Raw genomic sequence first — 19,221 nt, 5'->3', positions numbered from 1 at the left:
GTAAAAATGAATAAACATGAATGAATATGTTTCCTTGAGAACAAGTAACATTTTCTAAGCAACTACTAAGTATAAGCAGTGGGCCTCCTCCTCTGGGCCTCATGTTCCCATATGCAACAGTTTAGTAATTCTTTATTTAAACAAAAGTTACAAGGAATTTTACAAAATATATATTTCGTACATGTTATTTATTTATTTATTAACACCTTGTTTAATTAGTTGTGTAATTTTTGTTTTAAAAATGCTGCCGTTTGTCCTTCTGCACTATCTTTTCAGGAGAGCTGATTAAAGTTTTGCATATATGGATTTCGAATATGCTAAAATATATCTGCAAAGCAGCCCCGGCACCCACCCAGCGTCGAATAACTTTGGGTACCTGGGGGAAACCATGGTTGGGTAAAGGCAGTCAGGGGCGTGATGCTGATCACTAGGGAACGGAACTTTAGGTAAATAAATGTTTTTTCTGCGATAAGATAGAGACCCTTGTTTTCGCCAACATTCTGATCATAGCCTTATATGTCAACACAGCAAATTTTATTTTACATAAAAACACATATTTTCCAGTTTTCCGTATGTAAATACATATTTTTCGATTTTTTACTTTAAATACATAAAATCGCTCATTGACATCAGCTACCTCGAAATCCTCGAAGGAAAAATGTTTATTCTCCGCACCTCTTTCATATCCAGAGTGCTAGGTTTGTTTTGTCTTTGAACACGCTCGCTGGCAGACTTCTGGCGCCTCGCCTACGATCCTATTGGGGGAAAATATTACCCCCACTGGATTTAACCCTCAAGTGCTAATGTCTAAATGTACAGCAATTTTTCGGAAAAATCAAGGTTTTCAAACTTTGTGCCAAATTGCACGTGTTTTGGAAGGTGAAGTAGAGGAAGAGGAAGGTTTGGAAAACGTCAGCGTTAGTGACATTGCATGCTTCAAATATGCAAGAATTGTTTATTGTGACGTGGAGCGATCTTTCTCACAATATAAGATGCTTTTTAGAGATAATCGTCACAGATTTACAATGGAGAATTTGGAAAAAAAACTATTGTGATCCACTGCAACTCTTCCAAAAAATAGCTCACTAAGAGGTAAGCATTTAGAAACTGATTTCAGGTGTTTAAAATGCATGTAATATTTTGTTTTTGTTACCAAATGTGCTTGTTATTTTTGTTACATATTTTCCTGTTCTTATCACATATTTTCAACATTTATGACACATAGAAAAATAAATATTTCTGAGGTTTTTAGCACATAAAGTTCCGTTCCCTACTGATCACATCACCCCCAGTCACGACCGGATCAAGAAAGTGTGGGGCGTTACCCCCACACCCCCTATACGCCTTCATGGTGTGGTGCTAAGCACAGGGGAGCACTTTACTTTTTTTTTACCCTGTAAGCCATCTACGGTGCACACTTTGGGAAACACTGCACAGCTCTATTGCAAACTCGCTATTCTAATTTGTTATGAAATCACATAAAATATTTTCTATATCCTTAGTAATAATTTCATGCCATAGTAAAATTCAAGTATATTTCCCAGTTTTCAAGGGGAACTTTCCAAAAATTCAAGGGTACAAGTAGATGTTTTCTCTATTTCAATCTTACGTATTTAATTTAAGATGTGGAGTTTACACTTGCCATTTCGCAAACTCAGACTAGAAATGCATCTACAAATAAGTAACAAATGTTACGGGATATACTAACTTACGAAAAATTGTTAATTGTAAAACAATTTACAATTTAGCTAACCAACTTCAAGATATCTTATTTTCCAATAATCTTCTGTGTCAGATAGATTTTTCTCTTCAAAGGACACTAACAAAGCAAACGGATTGAGAGTATTCTGTTTTATTTTCCACGCAGCTTCCTTTACTTTTCCTGCCTCAATAAAAATAAAAGCTAAACTGTGAAAAATTTGCCTCAGGGCATAATCCATATGTATAAATTTCATTGGATTTGGATTAATAAAATTTGCAATTTTTCGAGAAAAATTCAAGCAGAATTCCTGCTGAGTAGCCACCCTGTTCAGTGTTCCACAACTAAATACATGATATTCGTGGTTTGTGAAAATGCTTGAAAGCTGTAACGGAGACACTCAATTATACATATACTGTCATATCTTTAAGAATGAGAGGATCCAAACAAAGTAGGAAGAACAAGTTGGCCAATCTCCCTTGGAAATTCACATTAATTTAAGATTAAGAAAAAAAAACAAGAAACCTATTACATTCATGGTCGATAACAAGAATAATGTTCAGTTTATTAGTATTATAGCAGAATATATAATATATATATTATATATATATTAGCTCCAAGAAATGTGTGCAAATAAATGTCCAATCATATTCTACCAATTTAAATAGTACTCACACTCTTACCATGGCAAACATTAGCAGAAAACAAACCCCAGTATTTGTTCAAAATACTGCAATCTTGTAAAGATGTCCATGAATACATTACACATACATGGAAAAATTTAGATTTACTCCAATATTCAACCATTGCCTTTTCAGAACAAAAGTACAGAATTTACTCTGAATGGAACAAAGCGAAAGTCAAGGTACATAAAAAAAGTATGAACATGTCCTTATGACAGATTTTTATTATTTCCTTTATTTAAACAGTTTGTGTGTTTATTTAATTTTTATGTATTTTTACAAATATATATGCATTGTATTATTTTATATGTAGTTTACATGTGTTATATTACATTAACAAAGATTAGGTGGCAGAGCAGCCCCAGGCTGAACCTTACCCGTTTAACAAATAAATGTATCATCATATAAAATGATACTGGTAACTTTGTGCACAGCCCATGTTAGGAACAGTAAGCATTAAACACTTATGTAGCAATGTAGGTACTTTCAACAAGAATCAACAATCATGGAATCAACATGAACACAACAGTTAAAAAAATATGCTAATAAAAAAAATAAAACTTTTGCATAGAAATATATCTTACACACGTTAAAGAACAAAAAGATTAAAGTGTTAGTGCTTTACTGAAGAAGTTTTCTCATTTGTTTACTGAACAGTTGCACTTCCTGCACGTGTGATAGGAATGATTCTTTCTTTACCACTTGAAGTTGCCAGAACCTAAAACATAAAGAGAAGAGAAAATAAGAAACAAAGACAAACATGATAATTTCTATTCTAAATTTCAAAATTAATTTAGAATACCTGTATTCTAGGTTAGTTTGAGCATAGTTCAATCGGCATTTTCATGAAAGAAAAACGTATCAGCTGTTTTTATATTTCCTGGTTAGTTCGCTAAGGCTGACTCAATTACATTACATTCAAGGCTTATTCATTTCCATTAAGACATATGTCATCACAGATTAATAGTAATGAAATTAGAAAGATAAAAACTAGGGTCATTCAATGTCAAATCATCCAAAATTTTGTGAAAATGTCACACACCATCCCCAATTTTGATGACATTTGGTATACGCTGATTTCAGAAAGGTCAATTTTATTGGGATTGGTCAAAGGGATCAGAAGTTACGCTCCACTTTGAATGACATGCATTAGATTAAAAATGATTGTATCTACCCTCGTGTTTGCCTTAGAACATTGTTTCTCAACCTATGGGGTGCAGCCCACTGATGGGTCCCGAGGGGGCATGTTATTTCCCCCGACTAAATTGGTAGATTTTCGGGATGGAAATATTCACAATTATCCGACTGACAAATTTTAATTACACACAATTTCACCCTTAGGTGATGATTGATTTTGCATTTCTGGGATAGAAATGGCTAATTTTAATAAATTTCGGACACTTATAGTAGAAAAAGAATGTAGGAATAAACCACTTTTAAAAACTATTTCGGTTTTTCCAAAGTCTGGATGAAATTTTTCCCGGTCCCAACTTTTCTGCACATCCGTTGTGACTACTGTGGAGTCTACTGCTGTAATGGGTTTTCAATTTTCACACCTGACAGCTTAAATGCAATAATTTTTGCTCCATAGAGGAAATGGATGAAGAGTTTATTTAGCCCTGATGGTAGTTTACATCCTTCTGCTACACACCCATTTGTTCCTTTCTTACATGACACAATCTTAACTCCCTTTAGCGGCATGTTGTGAGCCTACGAACCGGAAGTTGTTGTGCTACAACTATGGCATCCGCATAAAGACACTTCCTTCCGGTGGATAACCCCTATACACAAAATTCGGAGGAAATTTGGGGTGGGGGAAATACATGAAATTAGCTGTTGAAGTTAGTAATTTGTTTTCCTACAAAAAAAAAAAAAAAAAAAAACTATCCATAAAAATACATGGTTATTGATACACTCATCTGAAAACCTTACCAGCGGTTCAAACTTTTTTCTCATTGCACCCTTTAGTCGTAACTATACCTCTAATGTACCCCCAACATATATTAGGGTAGATCAAATGAAAATGGAACGGGGGCCACAGAATGAAATCAACAAGGTTTATTTCAAACGTAATCTCCAAAGTTACAAAAGCACTTGTCCCACTGTTTCACCAAGCGATGAATACCCTGCTTGGAGAACTCCTTTGGCTTTGGCTGAGATCGGAACCTGTTGCGAGCATTATCCATGACTTCATTGTCAGAGTGGAAGTGCCGACCCTTCAATGTATTTTTGAACGGACTAAAGATATGGACGTCGCATGGCGATAGAAGTTACAGAATTCCTCTTGAGAGAAAACAAAATTCTGGCTAATAGCACTCCTTAGCACACTGCTTGTTGAGATTGAGTGGACTAGCACTGTTAACAGGTGCGGCTCGTGCATTATTTTCCTGGGGGTTCACCGAAGTCATATGACATGATAAATAAATTGTGCCTCTATGAAAGAAATTTCGGGTTTTATGGACGTCATGGATGTCCTCAGGATTTGTTCCAGGGATGGGAAGCAAGATCATTTTGTTTCCAGGGGGACAAACGAGGCACATTTTTTCTTGTAATAGTGCTGTTCTCTCAAAAAACACTCCTTCAGTCCCTGCAACGTCTTTATAATAATCATCATAAATTACTGTGACTGAAATGAAATTATATGTGTGTAATAAATAGTTTTAGGTTGACATTAATTTTCCAGGCGGGTGTGGCCCCTTTTCCCCTTCTGGACATCCATGCCTGCAATTATAAAACGATCACAATGGTCCTACAATTATTAAAGAGAAATGGCAACCAATGGCATGTATGTCCTAGAAACCTGAGACCTTTTCATTGGAACGCTACAGCTTTTTTTTTTCTTTCTTCAAATTTGGAGTTGGTAGACCAGCTCACGCTTTATCTCTAATTTTCTTTCAACAGACGAGAAGGTATGTTTCCGTTGATTGTATGCATTTTAGTGGTCATTTCTTACCTGCGCAGACAGCAACACCTACAGTGCATCAAATTATGTAACATACTCCATCCTTTGGAGCATCAATACTTTGCAACAACGATCCAAGCACTTCGAAAAATTACAACCTTGAAACATTGACACCGACAGGGTTTGTCACGTCTTCCTTTCTTGTCTCAGATCGCACCATTCTTTTACTTTCACATATCCGAAGTGTTCCCATCTTTAAGTTAAAAGTCTGAATGTATGCACGAGTTATTTTAGTAATGTATTTCTTTTATTTTAATTCATCATGTCTAATTCCAGCATTCATTCATTTCTACTCATCCTTCTCTGCCACAATTTTGCATTTATGCCAAGAAGTTCGGCACAAAAATTATTCAACAGAGAGGATAGAATATGTAACGAATGTGTTTCAAACTTGAACCTCACAGGGCAACACTGAAAGGGAGGAGCCAGCTGGGCCTCACTCGCAGCGAGGACGGTGCCTTCTGGCTTCTGATGCAGCTTCTGAGAGAGCACGAACTGCGCATGACCGTTGGTTGGAGATCGAGGTTCCTCAGCATCCTCTGCCATGTATTTTGCACATATAGCTACCCCGAGCTTCTGCCTGAACCTTCACTATGGCAGGAGATCTCCTGTGGAGGTCAGCTGAGGGTGACCGACTCGAGGTTTCTCTTTCTCAGCAAAACAATTTGCCGAGTTACGGACAGAAATACATGACTTCTTGTGTAGAAATGTTAGCGAAAAATTGTCAAAAGGTAAAGACATTGTTTATTGTCCATTCTCGAGGTAAATGCCATATGTTACTGGGGGTTCACTGATCCTGAGCACTATAGGGCCAACCGCGCCTGACTGTTAAGCACCGAAAGTGAAAGGGTTAGAAAACTTAACTTGACGAAACTAGCAAAATAAATTTCTTCCATCAAAAAATGCAGAGGACTGGTAATGGACATTTAACAATCATAATTTTGTTAGAAATAGTGTATTTTCATATCTAATTATAATATAATTTTTTTTTACAGTTTGTCTATTGTCTTAACCTTTCGTACCAGTTTTTACATTGATTCAAATTACATGTATGTATTTTCATATTTGTATGTATCTAATATATAGGTAGGCGTGAATTAATATTTTAGAAAAGAAAACTTTTTCCTTTAAACGAGTGGGGGCGCACAACTAAAAGCTACAGGGGGCACAGAGTGTGTTAGTTATGCTACTGGGTACAACCTTATAATACATACATGCTATGTTGTTGCTCAATGTGGTCAAAATTTGGCCATATGACAAAAGCAATAATGCTAGAATACAGAGTAAGTATTTTATCACTTTTAAAGCTGGTCAAAATTCTTCAAAACATTTGAGTTTTAGAAATATTTTTCATATGGCTATAACCGACCGACCGACCGTGATCATTACAGCCCGGAAGTTCAGGCATTTATTTTTGTTAAAATAGGCGGGCAAAAAGGCATTTATAATGTGGAAAATAGGCACTAAAAATTAAAAAAAGGCACATTTGGAAGTCGCTTACTCTTATCCATAATTTCTGGCAAAATGTTAAAATCTAAATTGGGAAGAGCATTTCAATTTTTTCCGTCTTGATTGCACATAACTACAAGGTGCTTTTTAAGTTCTCAACATTCATTGCTAGTCGTCTGTCAGAGAGAATGTTTTTCATAATAGAAAATGATCTTTCACGAATTGAAGCCGCTTCACTTTCTGGAAGAGCATCGATCACCTCACTGATTTTTTGAAGGGTGTTAGCATAATATATAGATGCCCATCTCGTCAAGACTGGTTGTGGAGGTAAACTAAGCTCAATCACAACTTCCTGAAATTTTCGGGTTTGAGAGGGAGATTTCAGAAATATCTTCTTTGTGTTCGAAATCAACCTGTCCACTTCAGCAGTCAATCATGCACAAGAAATGTTAACCGAAAGGCAATATCCTAACTCAGCATGAAATACTTTTTTCTCACACTTTTCTCCTTCAGCAATGTTGAAACATGCGTGAGTTCAATATTACTTAAATAAGGCGAAAATTACTCACATAATAAACGGAAGAAAAATAAATGCCAACAACGTTTTTTGGGAGAAAAATAATTTATATACACATTTTTTTAAAAAAATTGTCATATTTCATTGAAAAAGGCAAAAAAAAGGCATTATAATTAAAAATAGGCAGTGGGGTCCCAAATAGGCAAAATGAAAAGGCTTCCAAAACATTCGAAACAACATAAGAAACGAATATCCAGAAAAATTTTATCAATATATGCAGTAGATAAAAAGAGGCATTTTGCCAAAGTTCCGGGCTCTAGTGATCATGTATTCACTGAGAATTTAACAGGTACAATCACTTCACATGATTCATGTGTTTGCAAACGAACACAGTAAGGTATGAAGAACTGTTACATCAATAAAAGTTAGATCGAGCTACTTAGATCCTTGGTGCCCAAAAGAAAGGTAAGTACACATCAATATACAATATACAATTTTAGTATATGGATCCCTCTAAAATGTGACTATTTTTTGCCAAACACAAACGTACTGAACTTGAGTCGAGGAGACTTTAGAACATTAAATACAATTTTCAAATTTAGAAATAGTTCAAGCAAGAACAGTATCAAAGTTGAAAATTATACCATATTGTTAGATTCTATTTAGAAAAACAAAAAAAAATATTATGTATGTGGATATACTTAATAAAGCTTCTGAAATAAAACAATAAAAAAGTCCATTGCAACTCTACTGAAGTTTAGTTGTTAACTACATGTCAAAGTTTTATTTAAAATTTCAAAATGACTGTCTTTGTACGTTAGAAATATAAAATGAAAGCTGCAGAACAAGAAGGGTTACAAGAAGATATAATCTCAGCATGCAGATACGTATTAAACAACAGCAATGTGGAAATACAAAACTTTACTTCCACAATACCTTAACAGCATTTGCTGAATCCAAGAAAAAGTACTGCCAACTAATGTATCCTCATCAATTAGTCTTTAACACATTGCACAAAGTGTCATTGTAAATCATGCAGACTACATTACAAACTAATAATGATGCTTTTCTTCAGAACAAGAATTTAGAAAATTATAGAACTCAGAATAATAATGAATTACGATATTTCTTTCTGATTTTAAAAAAATATACTGTAGATAACCAAGAATCAAAAGAATAGATGTATTTCATACCTTATGTGCCAAACATGAACAAAGAAAATGCCAAAGTCACAAAAACAATCCTTAATTTTGAGTTTGTTATGCAAGAAAGAAATAAACAGATTAACTTACCCTTGGAGCCTGAACTGACAGTACACCATCTGATGACAACCTAGATGTCACAGTTGCTGTTTCAACATCTTCAGGGAGTCTGTAACGACGAACAAAGTGTCTGGAAACAAATCCATGCTCATCCTTCTTTTCTTCATGTTTCCCTTCAACTTCAACAAAATTATCAACAATTTTGACTGAAATTTCACTTGGTTTGAATTCCTGGACATCTATGTCGACCTGGAATGCGCTTTTATCAACATGTGCAGGGCTTCCACCTGCATGCTTAGGTTCTGACCAAGGATGCAATGAAGTCAGAGGATATGAATGGTGCAAACCCTCTGAGATTTCAGATCGAAAATTTTGGCTGGGTAGACCAAGAGGACTTTCTAGGAAAGGCCGATGAACTAAATATGGTCCAAGGGGCATCTGCAATAAAGAAAAAAAAATCCAAATGATTTAATTAATTGCTTGTTTGATTTTTTTAAAAAAAAATGTTCCCACAGTTGCTGCAATCTAATTCAGATCAATGCAACTTCTGAAATAACTTCATTCATGTAATCTACAACATAACTGCTGACTATCCAAAAGCACAGTGCAGTCCTACCATAGATACTACAGAGCATTCCCTGACATTCGCTACAACACTCGGCGACAAGCGGCACGGCATCAGCGCTTGTCTATCCCGGTGAACGGGTCAGCGACAGTCGCTAGAGTCGGCTATTAAAATTACAGTTTTCATATGGTGTACTAACCTTGACTACAGAAGGTGTTGAAAATGATGTCCCTCTGCTGCAACACATTCCTGGCATCTCCCAAGGAAATTGGCATTTATACGTGCAAGTTCCTCTACTGTAATTCTCCCGATTTCTCGTACAATACTCTCTTTTAACTCTGAAAAAATATAAATATGCTGACCAAGGCAGTAATTTATTTTATTAAAAACATAAACTAAACGTAACGTTTCAACCTTCTAGCAAGGTCTTCATCAGACTCTGTATCAAGTACAAAAGTAACAAGATACACAAAAAGGGCATTATATATACACAAACTTTACTCCCTCCAGACTATTAGAAAGTTGCCTGCTTTTCTAAGCACTTTGCATATCTTTTCCGGGCATTAAAACTTACAGGAAGGGAGGAAGAAGCATCTTAGGAATAGCGAAGAATGCAAACAAGAAAACGGAAAACAGAGAAGAGGAAGAGATTATCTACGAAGTAAAATGTAAAGAATGTCAGTGTGTGTACATAGGAGAAACAAAAAAGAGACTAAAAGATAGGTTGAAACAACATAGGAATGATGTACGACTTAAGAGAGAGAGAAATGCGATATTTAAACACACGAGAGAAACAGGACATGACATAGAGTGGGATGAGGCTAAGCAGATAGGAAGGGAGAAGAGAATGCTAGTGAGAAAATGGAAGGAAGCCAAGGAAATAGAGAAGAAAGGTGAAGAAGACACAATGAACTGGAATGGGGGACTGAAGTTAAACAAAGAATGGAAGAAAGTGTTAGAAAGAGTGGAAAGGACAAGAGAGAAAGAGGAGAGGAGAAGGGAGAAAAATGAAGGAAAAAGAGCGTGAGATATTCAATATGAATATCTCTTCACATTCTATATGAAAGTAATTATGTTTAGCCTTTTAGGTGAAAGTACAGTTGGAAAGTGAAAGCCACCGCTAGAAAGTTCCTAACAACTTTCTAATAGTCTGGAGGGAGTAAAGTTTGTGTATATATAATGCCCTTTTTGTGTATCTTGTTACTTTTGTACTTCATACAGAGTCTGAGGAAGACCTTGCTAGAAGGTTGAAACGTTACGTTTAGTTTATGTTTTTAATAAAATAAATTACTGCCTTGGTCAGCATATTTATATTTTTTCATAATCATGGAAACAAGGCTTAATGGTGTTATCTTTTAACTCACGGATGGAGTGCAGATTGTCTTTGTATACTTTATTTTTTAGATTTCCCCATTCTTCTTTCCACTTTTATTCAGAACTGACCGAGTTACTCTAAACTTTTTTGCAAGGTTTAATATAGTGGTCCTATGTGGAACGGGAACACCAGGAAATTTAGTTGCAAAACGTCGTCACACTTTTCCATAATTCCGCTTTCCGAAGTAACACTCAACAAGATAAATCCGTTGTTGTAATGTAAACTTTTGTGGTGCCATATCAAGCCATAATCTTCACACAGACATGACACAACACAACTTCCGAGGGAGGACTATACTGGCGTCAGTTTGCAACATCAACAGAAAGGGAAAAAAAAAAACTGTAGAGTGCGACTGTCGTGGACCCTGTTCATCGGGAAAGACAAGTGCTGACCCCGGGCAGCTTGCCACCGAGTCTCGTAACGAATGCTCTACTAAATCTTGGGGATGTGAGGGGCTCTGAACGACCACATGACCCTTGTCCCACAGACCATTTATTTACAATTTTCTTTCTTTTACTATTGGTGTGAACCATTAGAAAGTGGTAACCTGAGACAAAAGTCAAACTTACCCCTTTTAAACTCCTCTCTGATAGATGATTTATACAAATATTCCCCCTCCCATCTGAAAGCTCGACCAAGCTAGCAATTTTTACTCCATGCACTGATTGTCAATTAATATATTCACAAACTACCAATTGATAATAAATGGCCAAAACCTGTTATACAGTTCAGCACCTTCAAAATCTTGTGAAATGGATTAAAGACACTAATTCTCTTAGAAAAATTTAAAATGTCCATAATTGAGGGACAATGACATCTATCATGGCTTCCAACATAGTATGTTGTCTCTTGGACAGTATTCAAGAATATCCTACACGTCCAAAGTTGTGACATTTTATAGAATCATTTGCAGATTCTCTATCAGTGTCTGGGGTGCGGAAGAAGGAATTAAGCACAGCATCTATCCTTATATAGACATTGCTAGTGGGTGGTGATGTTCAGGATAGGCCTCACGATAAACAAATTGTTCTGGGTACTACTTTACTATACCGGAGACACTTATCAATGATTTATTTCGAAATTTTTTACATTGATAACGTACTATTCTGCATTGCAGAACATTTCTTTAGGTGAAATAATGGATTTCTAACAAAAATAATGTCTATTTCTTACATACGATAGCCCCACAAACCATCATGGGAATGAAGTATGCCTACTAGGTTAGGTTAGGCCTGTTAGGTTAGGTTCCATTAGCACTCCTTTCGTTCAATTTAGCATATACAGACAACATCGGAATTACAAATTCCACATCATCTTCCACACTTGGCAACAACTTCACGACGCATCCTCGACACATCATGTTGTAGCAGCAGCAATAGCGCATATTGTGCTCTTGTGCAGAAAGCAAATGGCGGCAGCAGTAATAGCACGTCGGAAATAGATTTTTGTAGAAAACCACATGCATTCGCATTAAAATGGATCAAAACTACATTCCCGAACATCAACAATGCTACAGAAAATGATTTGCGTAAGTACTTTCTCCTGTAAATTTGAAGACATAGAAAAAAAAAAACGAATTCGTGCTAAAAAAGATTACAGGATGAAAGAAAATACTGACGAACGTCGATAATGCTATAGAAACTGATTTCCGTAAGTAGTTTCTTCTGTAAAAATGAAGAAATCAGTTTTCACTAGATTGAACTGTTACCTTTCACTGGTTATTAGGTTAGGCAGTTAAGTTCAGTGACCCTCCAAAATTAATCAGCAGAAAATTAATGTGTAGAGTAGGTAATGTGTTATGAATCCCTCATTATTAATAATAATAATATCTCCTCCAAATTCGGCCTTTTTTCCAATGACCCATTACAGTTCTGTACAAGTAATTTAACTTCCAAATAGGTGAAAATATGTGAAAAACTAGAAAGCTCAAATTTAGTGAGAATAATGCCATGTTTCGAAAACATTCGAATACACGACGATAACTCTGTAAATACACGTTTCTACTTTTGTCTTGGTAAGCTCTAATGTTCCCAGGAAAATTATTTTCAAAAAATTCGGGAAAGAGGGAAATACTCTCTGCTCCACAAAGTCGAAAAAATATAAGAAACTGACATTGTCTTAAACGAAGAAGGGTAAAACTTCGACACGGTCCCATCACTTCTGACTCTTTCATTTTGTCAGTTTTAACATTCGTATTTACGTATTCTGCATTCTGAAAGATTCTTCAAGGTGGTATTTTGCTTTTTTCACGAAAATAATTTCAATTTGTGACAAGAGTTATTATTGTTGTTCCTTATTTCGCTTCCGTAAGACACAATATGGTGAGACAGCTTGACTAGCGTGGTACATCATCATTGGGTATGCAGTGTTTGCAACCTTGTCAACCAAAAAATTCGCACGAACCATGCGCGGATAGCCCCAATTCATGAATAGCCACACGAACCATGCACGGATAACCCCAATTCATGAATAGCCACACGAACCATGCACGGCAAGGTTAGGTTCGGTTACGTTAGGCAAACATAGTTAAAATTGTCACCTTCTTGCAAAAAACGGCGTGGTTGGAAACACTGACAGGAAGTTACGTCATCAAACATTCGCAACATTTGGTTCACATAGTGCAAGGAATTGTAAAGGAACGACAATTGTGTGTCGGAGATATATTTCTGTTGAAAAATACATGGGCCCAAGTTCCTTTTGTCTTATTGCGATTTCATCATGCTACGAATGCAATTTTTACATGGTTCGATTTCGATGTATGTCTGTTAACACATACTGCGGAGTTTTAGCGATTAGGTACAAAGATTTTGTTCAATATATGCTTTGTGGTTAGGTTAGGCAGGTTAGGTTTGGTTACCTTAGCATTAACATAAAGTCCCTAAATTCGTTATACTAAGGTTCCGATTTACTTCTACATTCATTCCCATGCTTCTATGATATTTACTGTCGCTTGTCGACGAGGAATATTTTGTCCATGAGAAGTGAGTAAGGTAATTTTCAAGTTGTTTTTTTCAACATAAATAACTTTTTTCGAATCCAAACAGTGCTCATTACTTTAAGGAAGGTTCAAATTTCGTGTGACAATGATTTCCAAAATTCTACAATAATTAGTCTTTGTGCTAGGAGAAATCATGAAACAATCGGAACAGTTACCAATACATGATTTCCCGGTGAAATAGATTCCCACGATGAAAGTAAATACCTCCACGAACTTCTAAATGCTACAGAAACTAATTTCCGTAAGTAGTTTCTTGTATAAAAATGAAGAAATCCGTTGGGACTGTATCGAAGTTTTACCTGAAGAAGTACAAACACAACCCAACACAGATTAGAAAGCAACCCAGTGTTCGACTTATCCCACGTAAACCAACAGCTCATCGCCAGCGTCACAATTCATATGCTAATTTTTTTATGTACTTACGAGGTGTTGCGCAGTAAGAATGTCTCCATAAAAGAGAAGCGTCCTTGGCAATTAATGTATTTTCTACCACTTCTCTTTCACCTCTTGTTTGCATTAAGAATCTGAATATGCTTTTCCGCATGTAGTGAAGTCTAACGAAAAACACTAAAAACGCATTGCATTGGCATTTCATATTTTCTCACGCACGTTGTCATGCTCTAATATTTATACATTGGCTAGTACATTCACCAAGGAACAGTTAATGCAGACTAATGATATAGAAGGTACTAATGTAAATATAATTTCCATTCTGTAGAAGGAACGAAAATAATAAATACCGCTGTTACCTTTCAATGATGACAACCCACAAACTTGCGTTAATAAATCACACCTCGATGAAATAACTGCTCCGTAGTTCACTTCCAACTAAGAACTTGAACAATAACTTAACAATCAGGTACTGTCAGACTTAAAAAACACAAACATATGTATGCTTTGCCCTTCTGATGTATTGTGTACAGATACAGAACATTCCCGACAATTCTATTGACTTCAAGCACGCACCCGGTGCTTCCGGCCAATCAGCGATCTTCGAAAGAACCAGAAATAGAACTGCACGTCAACATTCATAAAAAGAACAGTGTTACCAACTAACTGTTTAGGGAAATATCTAACTATGGCTTCACGAAAAAGAACGCGTTTTCTTATTTATTTGTAGGAAAACAAAGTTACAGCGTGCTCAATGCACATGCAGTTGACATGCATTCACTAACGCTGCCATTCTTTTTTTCAGATTAAGTTATCTGCACCACGCTCCTTTTCTCCAAGGTAAATATTTATTAGGGCTGGGTGAATTCTATAGATCACATAAACCGGAAATCAAATTACGTAATACGAGGGGGGCTTAATAAAAAAAAATCAGGGGTCTGCAAAATCTAGATTTTTGTCCCTTAGTCTGAAGTAGAGATATCCCACATAGTTACAATATAAATATTATTGCAATTACTAAACAACTAATTTATATTTTTCGTTATTACCTAAGCAGAACATATTGAACGGTAAAATAAAAATTATGAGGCTAATAAAAGTTCTCATTTACTTGATTTTCATTGAATTTTGACGTTGTAGTGTATAGGCTATACGGTTTCATATAAAATAACATTTTCACTTGATTTCAAATTAAACGAACAGTGCACATTAATTAAATTTGATTGAAATATTTGAACACGATTGTTATGTAATACTCTGTTCAGAATATGATTTCAGTAATTACGGATTTTCTAAAGTACGTCAAAGTAATACATGAAGTCAAGAAAAATGAACTGCTTAATTGGAAACTGTCTGTCTGCACCCTAAGCGGATTCCTCCTGAAGCGTGGAGCTTCTGCCGTGGAGCTCGACCGGTTCTGCTGCCCGGTCTTATGGGGTCGTCAGACGCCCTTTCTCAGTTTCCCCGGGTTTGAAACCCAGTGGAGGCGCATAGTGGTTCGGATCCCACTTTAAACTGGAGGTCCAGTCCCGATTACCCTTGTCCCGCGAAATAAAAATCAATGGCAAGAGCCGGCAAGTTTTTAACCTCTTAACTGGGTAATTTCCTCGTCGAAAGCCCAATCTGCCCTGGGAATTTTTGTTGATAAATTGATGAATTTCGTAAACCAATATTTTAGTTAATATTTCTGTGCTCCATGGCATACCATTTAGGTATTGTTTAATCTTTTATTGGTCCTTTTTGTTCTTTTTACAATATGCGAGATTTACAACTACAGTATATCTCGGATTTCCTCAGCAGGAAAAACACGCCGTCGCTTCCGATTTGCCCGAGCCATTATTGCATACGCGATAGAACTGAACGTCGGGCTGTGTTCGTTGCTTCCCGCTAACTCTAACGGTTACAACAGTCTGGAAGTCAGAGCCATCTGGTGAAACAAAGAAGAAAGTAATTTTACGAAGTATCTCGTCATACACAACAGATATCAGCAGTAAGAACATGAGAACGTAGTATCCCGTCATGCCCATTATAAATCAGTAGAGCCAGAACAGAGTATTACGTCATACGTCAGTTAAGAGGTTTTAAAAAAAGTCTATCGAGTAGTACAACGTCAAGGACCCCGACTTCGTTATGGGTGTTCTTTCTTTGTGTGTCCCCAATTTCATCCCTCATCCTCATCGTTGCGATTAGCCAAAAGTGTCAGAATGCGATGCTAAATAAAAAAATCAAATCCTGCATATTAGCCAAATGTAGCTACAATGCAGGATTTGAAAGTTTATGAAATCAATCACAATGGAATGCTGAACTACATTTGAACCTGTATACAAAATCAATAAGAAACAATACAAAGTTATGGTAACCTTCAATAGCTCCGAAACGAATAAAATAATAATATATCTTTATTAAGCGGGCGAGATTCAGCCTACACTGTTCTCCCACATAACGTCACTCAGTTGTCAGTTTACATAAGAGTGACAGCTTTCCACAACAATTGGAATTGTAAACAGCTGAGCGAGCGGGAGAGATAGAAACACGCAGCTGAATTGTTCAGGAAGTAGCGCATGCTATGATGTAATACCAATGCCAAGGACATGCTGGTTTCCATCTCCTACAAAAGATTACCAAATTACAATAAATTTTCACTTTCATAACATGCAAACCAGTTTAATAACCTGTGCATTTGCAATCACGTCTATCGATTATTTTCAAACAAAATTAAAAATTCATCTTACAATACAGGTGCATCGAGCATTAAAATGATACACCCGTCCTTTTAACGTTATAATGTTTCTTACATTTTACGGAAAATGTTACGTAAATAACATTTCCCACAGTGTTTATTTCATATTTATTTATTGCAAATTAATTATTTTCTCCTTTGAACCAATGACTACGGGGGGTGGGGGTAAGGCACTTTCTTTTTCCCTCCCCAAATTCACGAAAGGGACAGATATACAGGGAGGTTATTTCAGTCGTTCACCGCCAGCGTGACGGCCGTTCCGCGGACTCTTCATGCAACAGGTCCCGGCAAATTGCGTTCAGGAAGTCCGTAACAGAAACCGCTTGTTTTGTAATGTTTCCACTTTTCACAATTACAGTTACAATTACAATTGAAATAAGCACGTACCTTGTCGCACGGATGCAGGAAAAGGTGTCCTCCCAAATACAAATATTTCTGGCACCTTATTTCTGACATCTAATCTTAGATTAGTCATCGCTACTTTATTCTCAGTTGTCGCGACAGCGCCTGCAGCTTATCGGGGGTTGGGTGAGTTGTCAGCCGCGAGAGGGCGCTTCATACTGCACGTGTCGGCAGTGATGCCAACCGTAGGGACATGTCCCTACGCATAGGGACTTTTCACTAAATTTCGCCCGCGTAGGAACGTAGGGACAGATTTTGCCAAATGAGGGAAAACGTAGGTACTTTTTTCAATCTTGGTAAATTACATTTTATGAATTAGTTTATCTGGATACTTTAGCGAGGAGGAGAAAAAAGAACTAACTAACAGATCTCCATCAGAATTTTGGAACACGTTATCGGTTACCAAAAACTTTCAAGGCAAGTTCCTTTTTGAAAACATTTCCACTCTCGCGAAAATAGTGCTAACATTGCCGCATTCTAACGCGGAAACGGAAAGAATATTTTCAATGTTAAGTGATACAAAAACAAAAAAGGGAAATAAAATGGGACCAAAATTGTTAAAGAATGCAGGAAATACAGCATCACCAACCAACATCTATCTCTTCACAGCAGCAGCATGTATGACTTCAAATAACATAATCAACAGTAAACGACTCAACGTTATTCATTAGGGGTGTGCTGGATTCTTTACTTTAAAAAGTCGTTAATTCTCGACGTTTTCTGCCTTGTAAGTTTCTGGAACTTATCGAAAGTTGTAAGTTTTTATTCTAGAAATGCAAAAACAATCACTTAAAGTGAAAATGACTTGTAAAATTCGAGATTTCCAGTGCTTCGGGAAATTTCGAACATTTCCCGTCCAGAAAATTTTCCGACTTGGTCGGGAAATTGCAAATTTTTCAGTCCCGAATGTCGGGATTTAAAAAAATTACCGTCCCGATCCCGTCCCGACCCAAAAAATTCTGTCCAGCACACCCCTATTATTCATTAAGGCAAGAATTTACAATACCGGACCCTTCTGTAATTTCTATGCTACGTCTTATACTCACGAAATAATTATTCGTGATTATTTATCTCAAGTTAACATGTTGTGGTGAGGGGGAAAAAATGTTCATTAACGTGTAGAAGTTGTAAAATAAGCTTTTCAATTCTCGCAATGATTCTCCGTATACAAGTATGGTAGCCATATTTGTTGATATGAACAAATTAAAATTAGTTACGCTGTCTACAGCGTTGCCACACTGTTGATTTCATACTTGGAGAGCATGGATCGTGTAAGAATGGCGGAAGAGAACAGTAAAAAAGTTGTTAATGTTGTACAGATTGTTAGGTGGAGTGTGCAGGAGGATGGCTGTGGGCTAATTAATAAACTTATGGATTTCAGTATATTGCCCAAAGAACGTGCTTACATGTGACAGCGACAATCACGATGTAGAAGAACTGATTTGATTACAGGTAAATTTGGCAACAGTACATCAATCATAAAATTGCAGGATACGAAAATGGCGTCTTCGATGATGAACGTTTGCCGTTAAAGTGCTACGAAAATAATATTTTTTATCGGTTCGTAATCACAATTACCGCAAAACCATTCAGGAATAGCCCCACTGACCATTCTCGGTAAGTTTAGGTTAAGTTAGGTTAGGCAAACATAGTTAAAATTTGGGCTCGAAAAAAACATGCACGGGTAGCCCAACAAACCATTGACGGATAGCCCCACGAACCATTCAGGTACGGTTAGGTTAGGTTAGGATAGGTAAACATAGTTAAAATTTGGGGTCGTAGTAATATCAGGAATGTATATTTCGTTTTTTAAGTATTGGAAACACAAAATCTTCCGGTAAATAATAAGCAATCGTGCCGATCGCGGACCACTCAATGTCACTTATTTTGCAATTTCTACACGTGACCCCCCAAATTTTAACTTCAAATTCGTGATTAGGAGGCCTCAATTAGTGAGTATGCGAAATATTACAAAAAATCGGGGAGAGGTCCTGTATTGTAAATTCGCTCCTTCATTAATTGTGGAAGCACCGAGCAGAAAGATTTGGTAAGTAAATGTGTATATTTTATCTTCTGTTTGCATGCTCATGAGGTGTTTTTTTTTAGTCACTTTACTTGGCGTAGGGACATTTGGTCAGTTGTAGGGACATTTTGACTACGTCTGTAGGGACATTGCCGA

General features: G+C 36.5%; 1 protein-coding gene across 1 annotated transcript; it reads right to left on the bottom strand.

Moving 5' to 3' along the window:
* Positions 1 to 2,598: 2,598 nt before the first annotated feature.
* LOC145994652 (protein lethal(2)essential for life-like) lies at positions 2,599 to 13,878 on the bottom strand. Its single transcript, XM_083130758.1, has 3 exons — positions 13,666 to 13,878; positions 8,603 to 9,010; positions 2,599 to 3,100 (listed from the first exon to the last, which is right to left on the bottom strand). Exons 2-3 carry the CDS (start codon positions 9,008 to 9,010, stop codon positions 3,029 to 3,031), a joined length of 480 nt encoding a protein of 159 aa, XP_082986884.1. The 5' UTR covers positions 13,666 to 13,878; the 3' UTR covers positions 2,599 to 3,028.
* Between the last annotated feature and the right edge of the window lie 5,343 nt (positions 13,879 to 19,221).

Source organism: Lepisma saccharinum, chromosome 11 (genome assembly GCF_977018435.1).
Source record: "Lepisma saccharinum chromosome 11, izLepSacc3.1, whole genome shotgun sequence".
NCBI lineage: Eukaryota > Metazoa > Arthropoda > Insecta > Zygentoma > Lepismatidae > Lepisma > Lepisma saccharinum.
Note: the sequence above shows the minus strand (reverse complement) of the source record. Positions and strands in the feature narration are given on the sequence as shown.

Coding starts and splice junctions, on each gene's coding strand:
- LOC145994652 (XM_083130758.1), bottom strand. CDS start 9,010: ATGCCCCTTGGACCATATTTAGTTCATCGGCCTTTCCTAGAAAGTCCT. Junction 3,101..8,602: donor TGTCAGTTCAGGCTCCAAGG/GTAAGTTAATCT, acceptor TTTATGTTTTAG/GTTCTGGCAACTTCAAGTGG.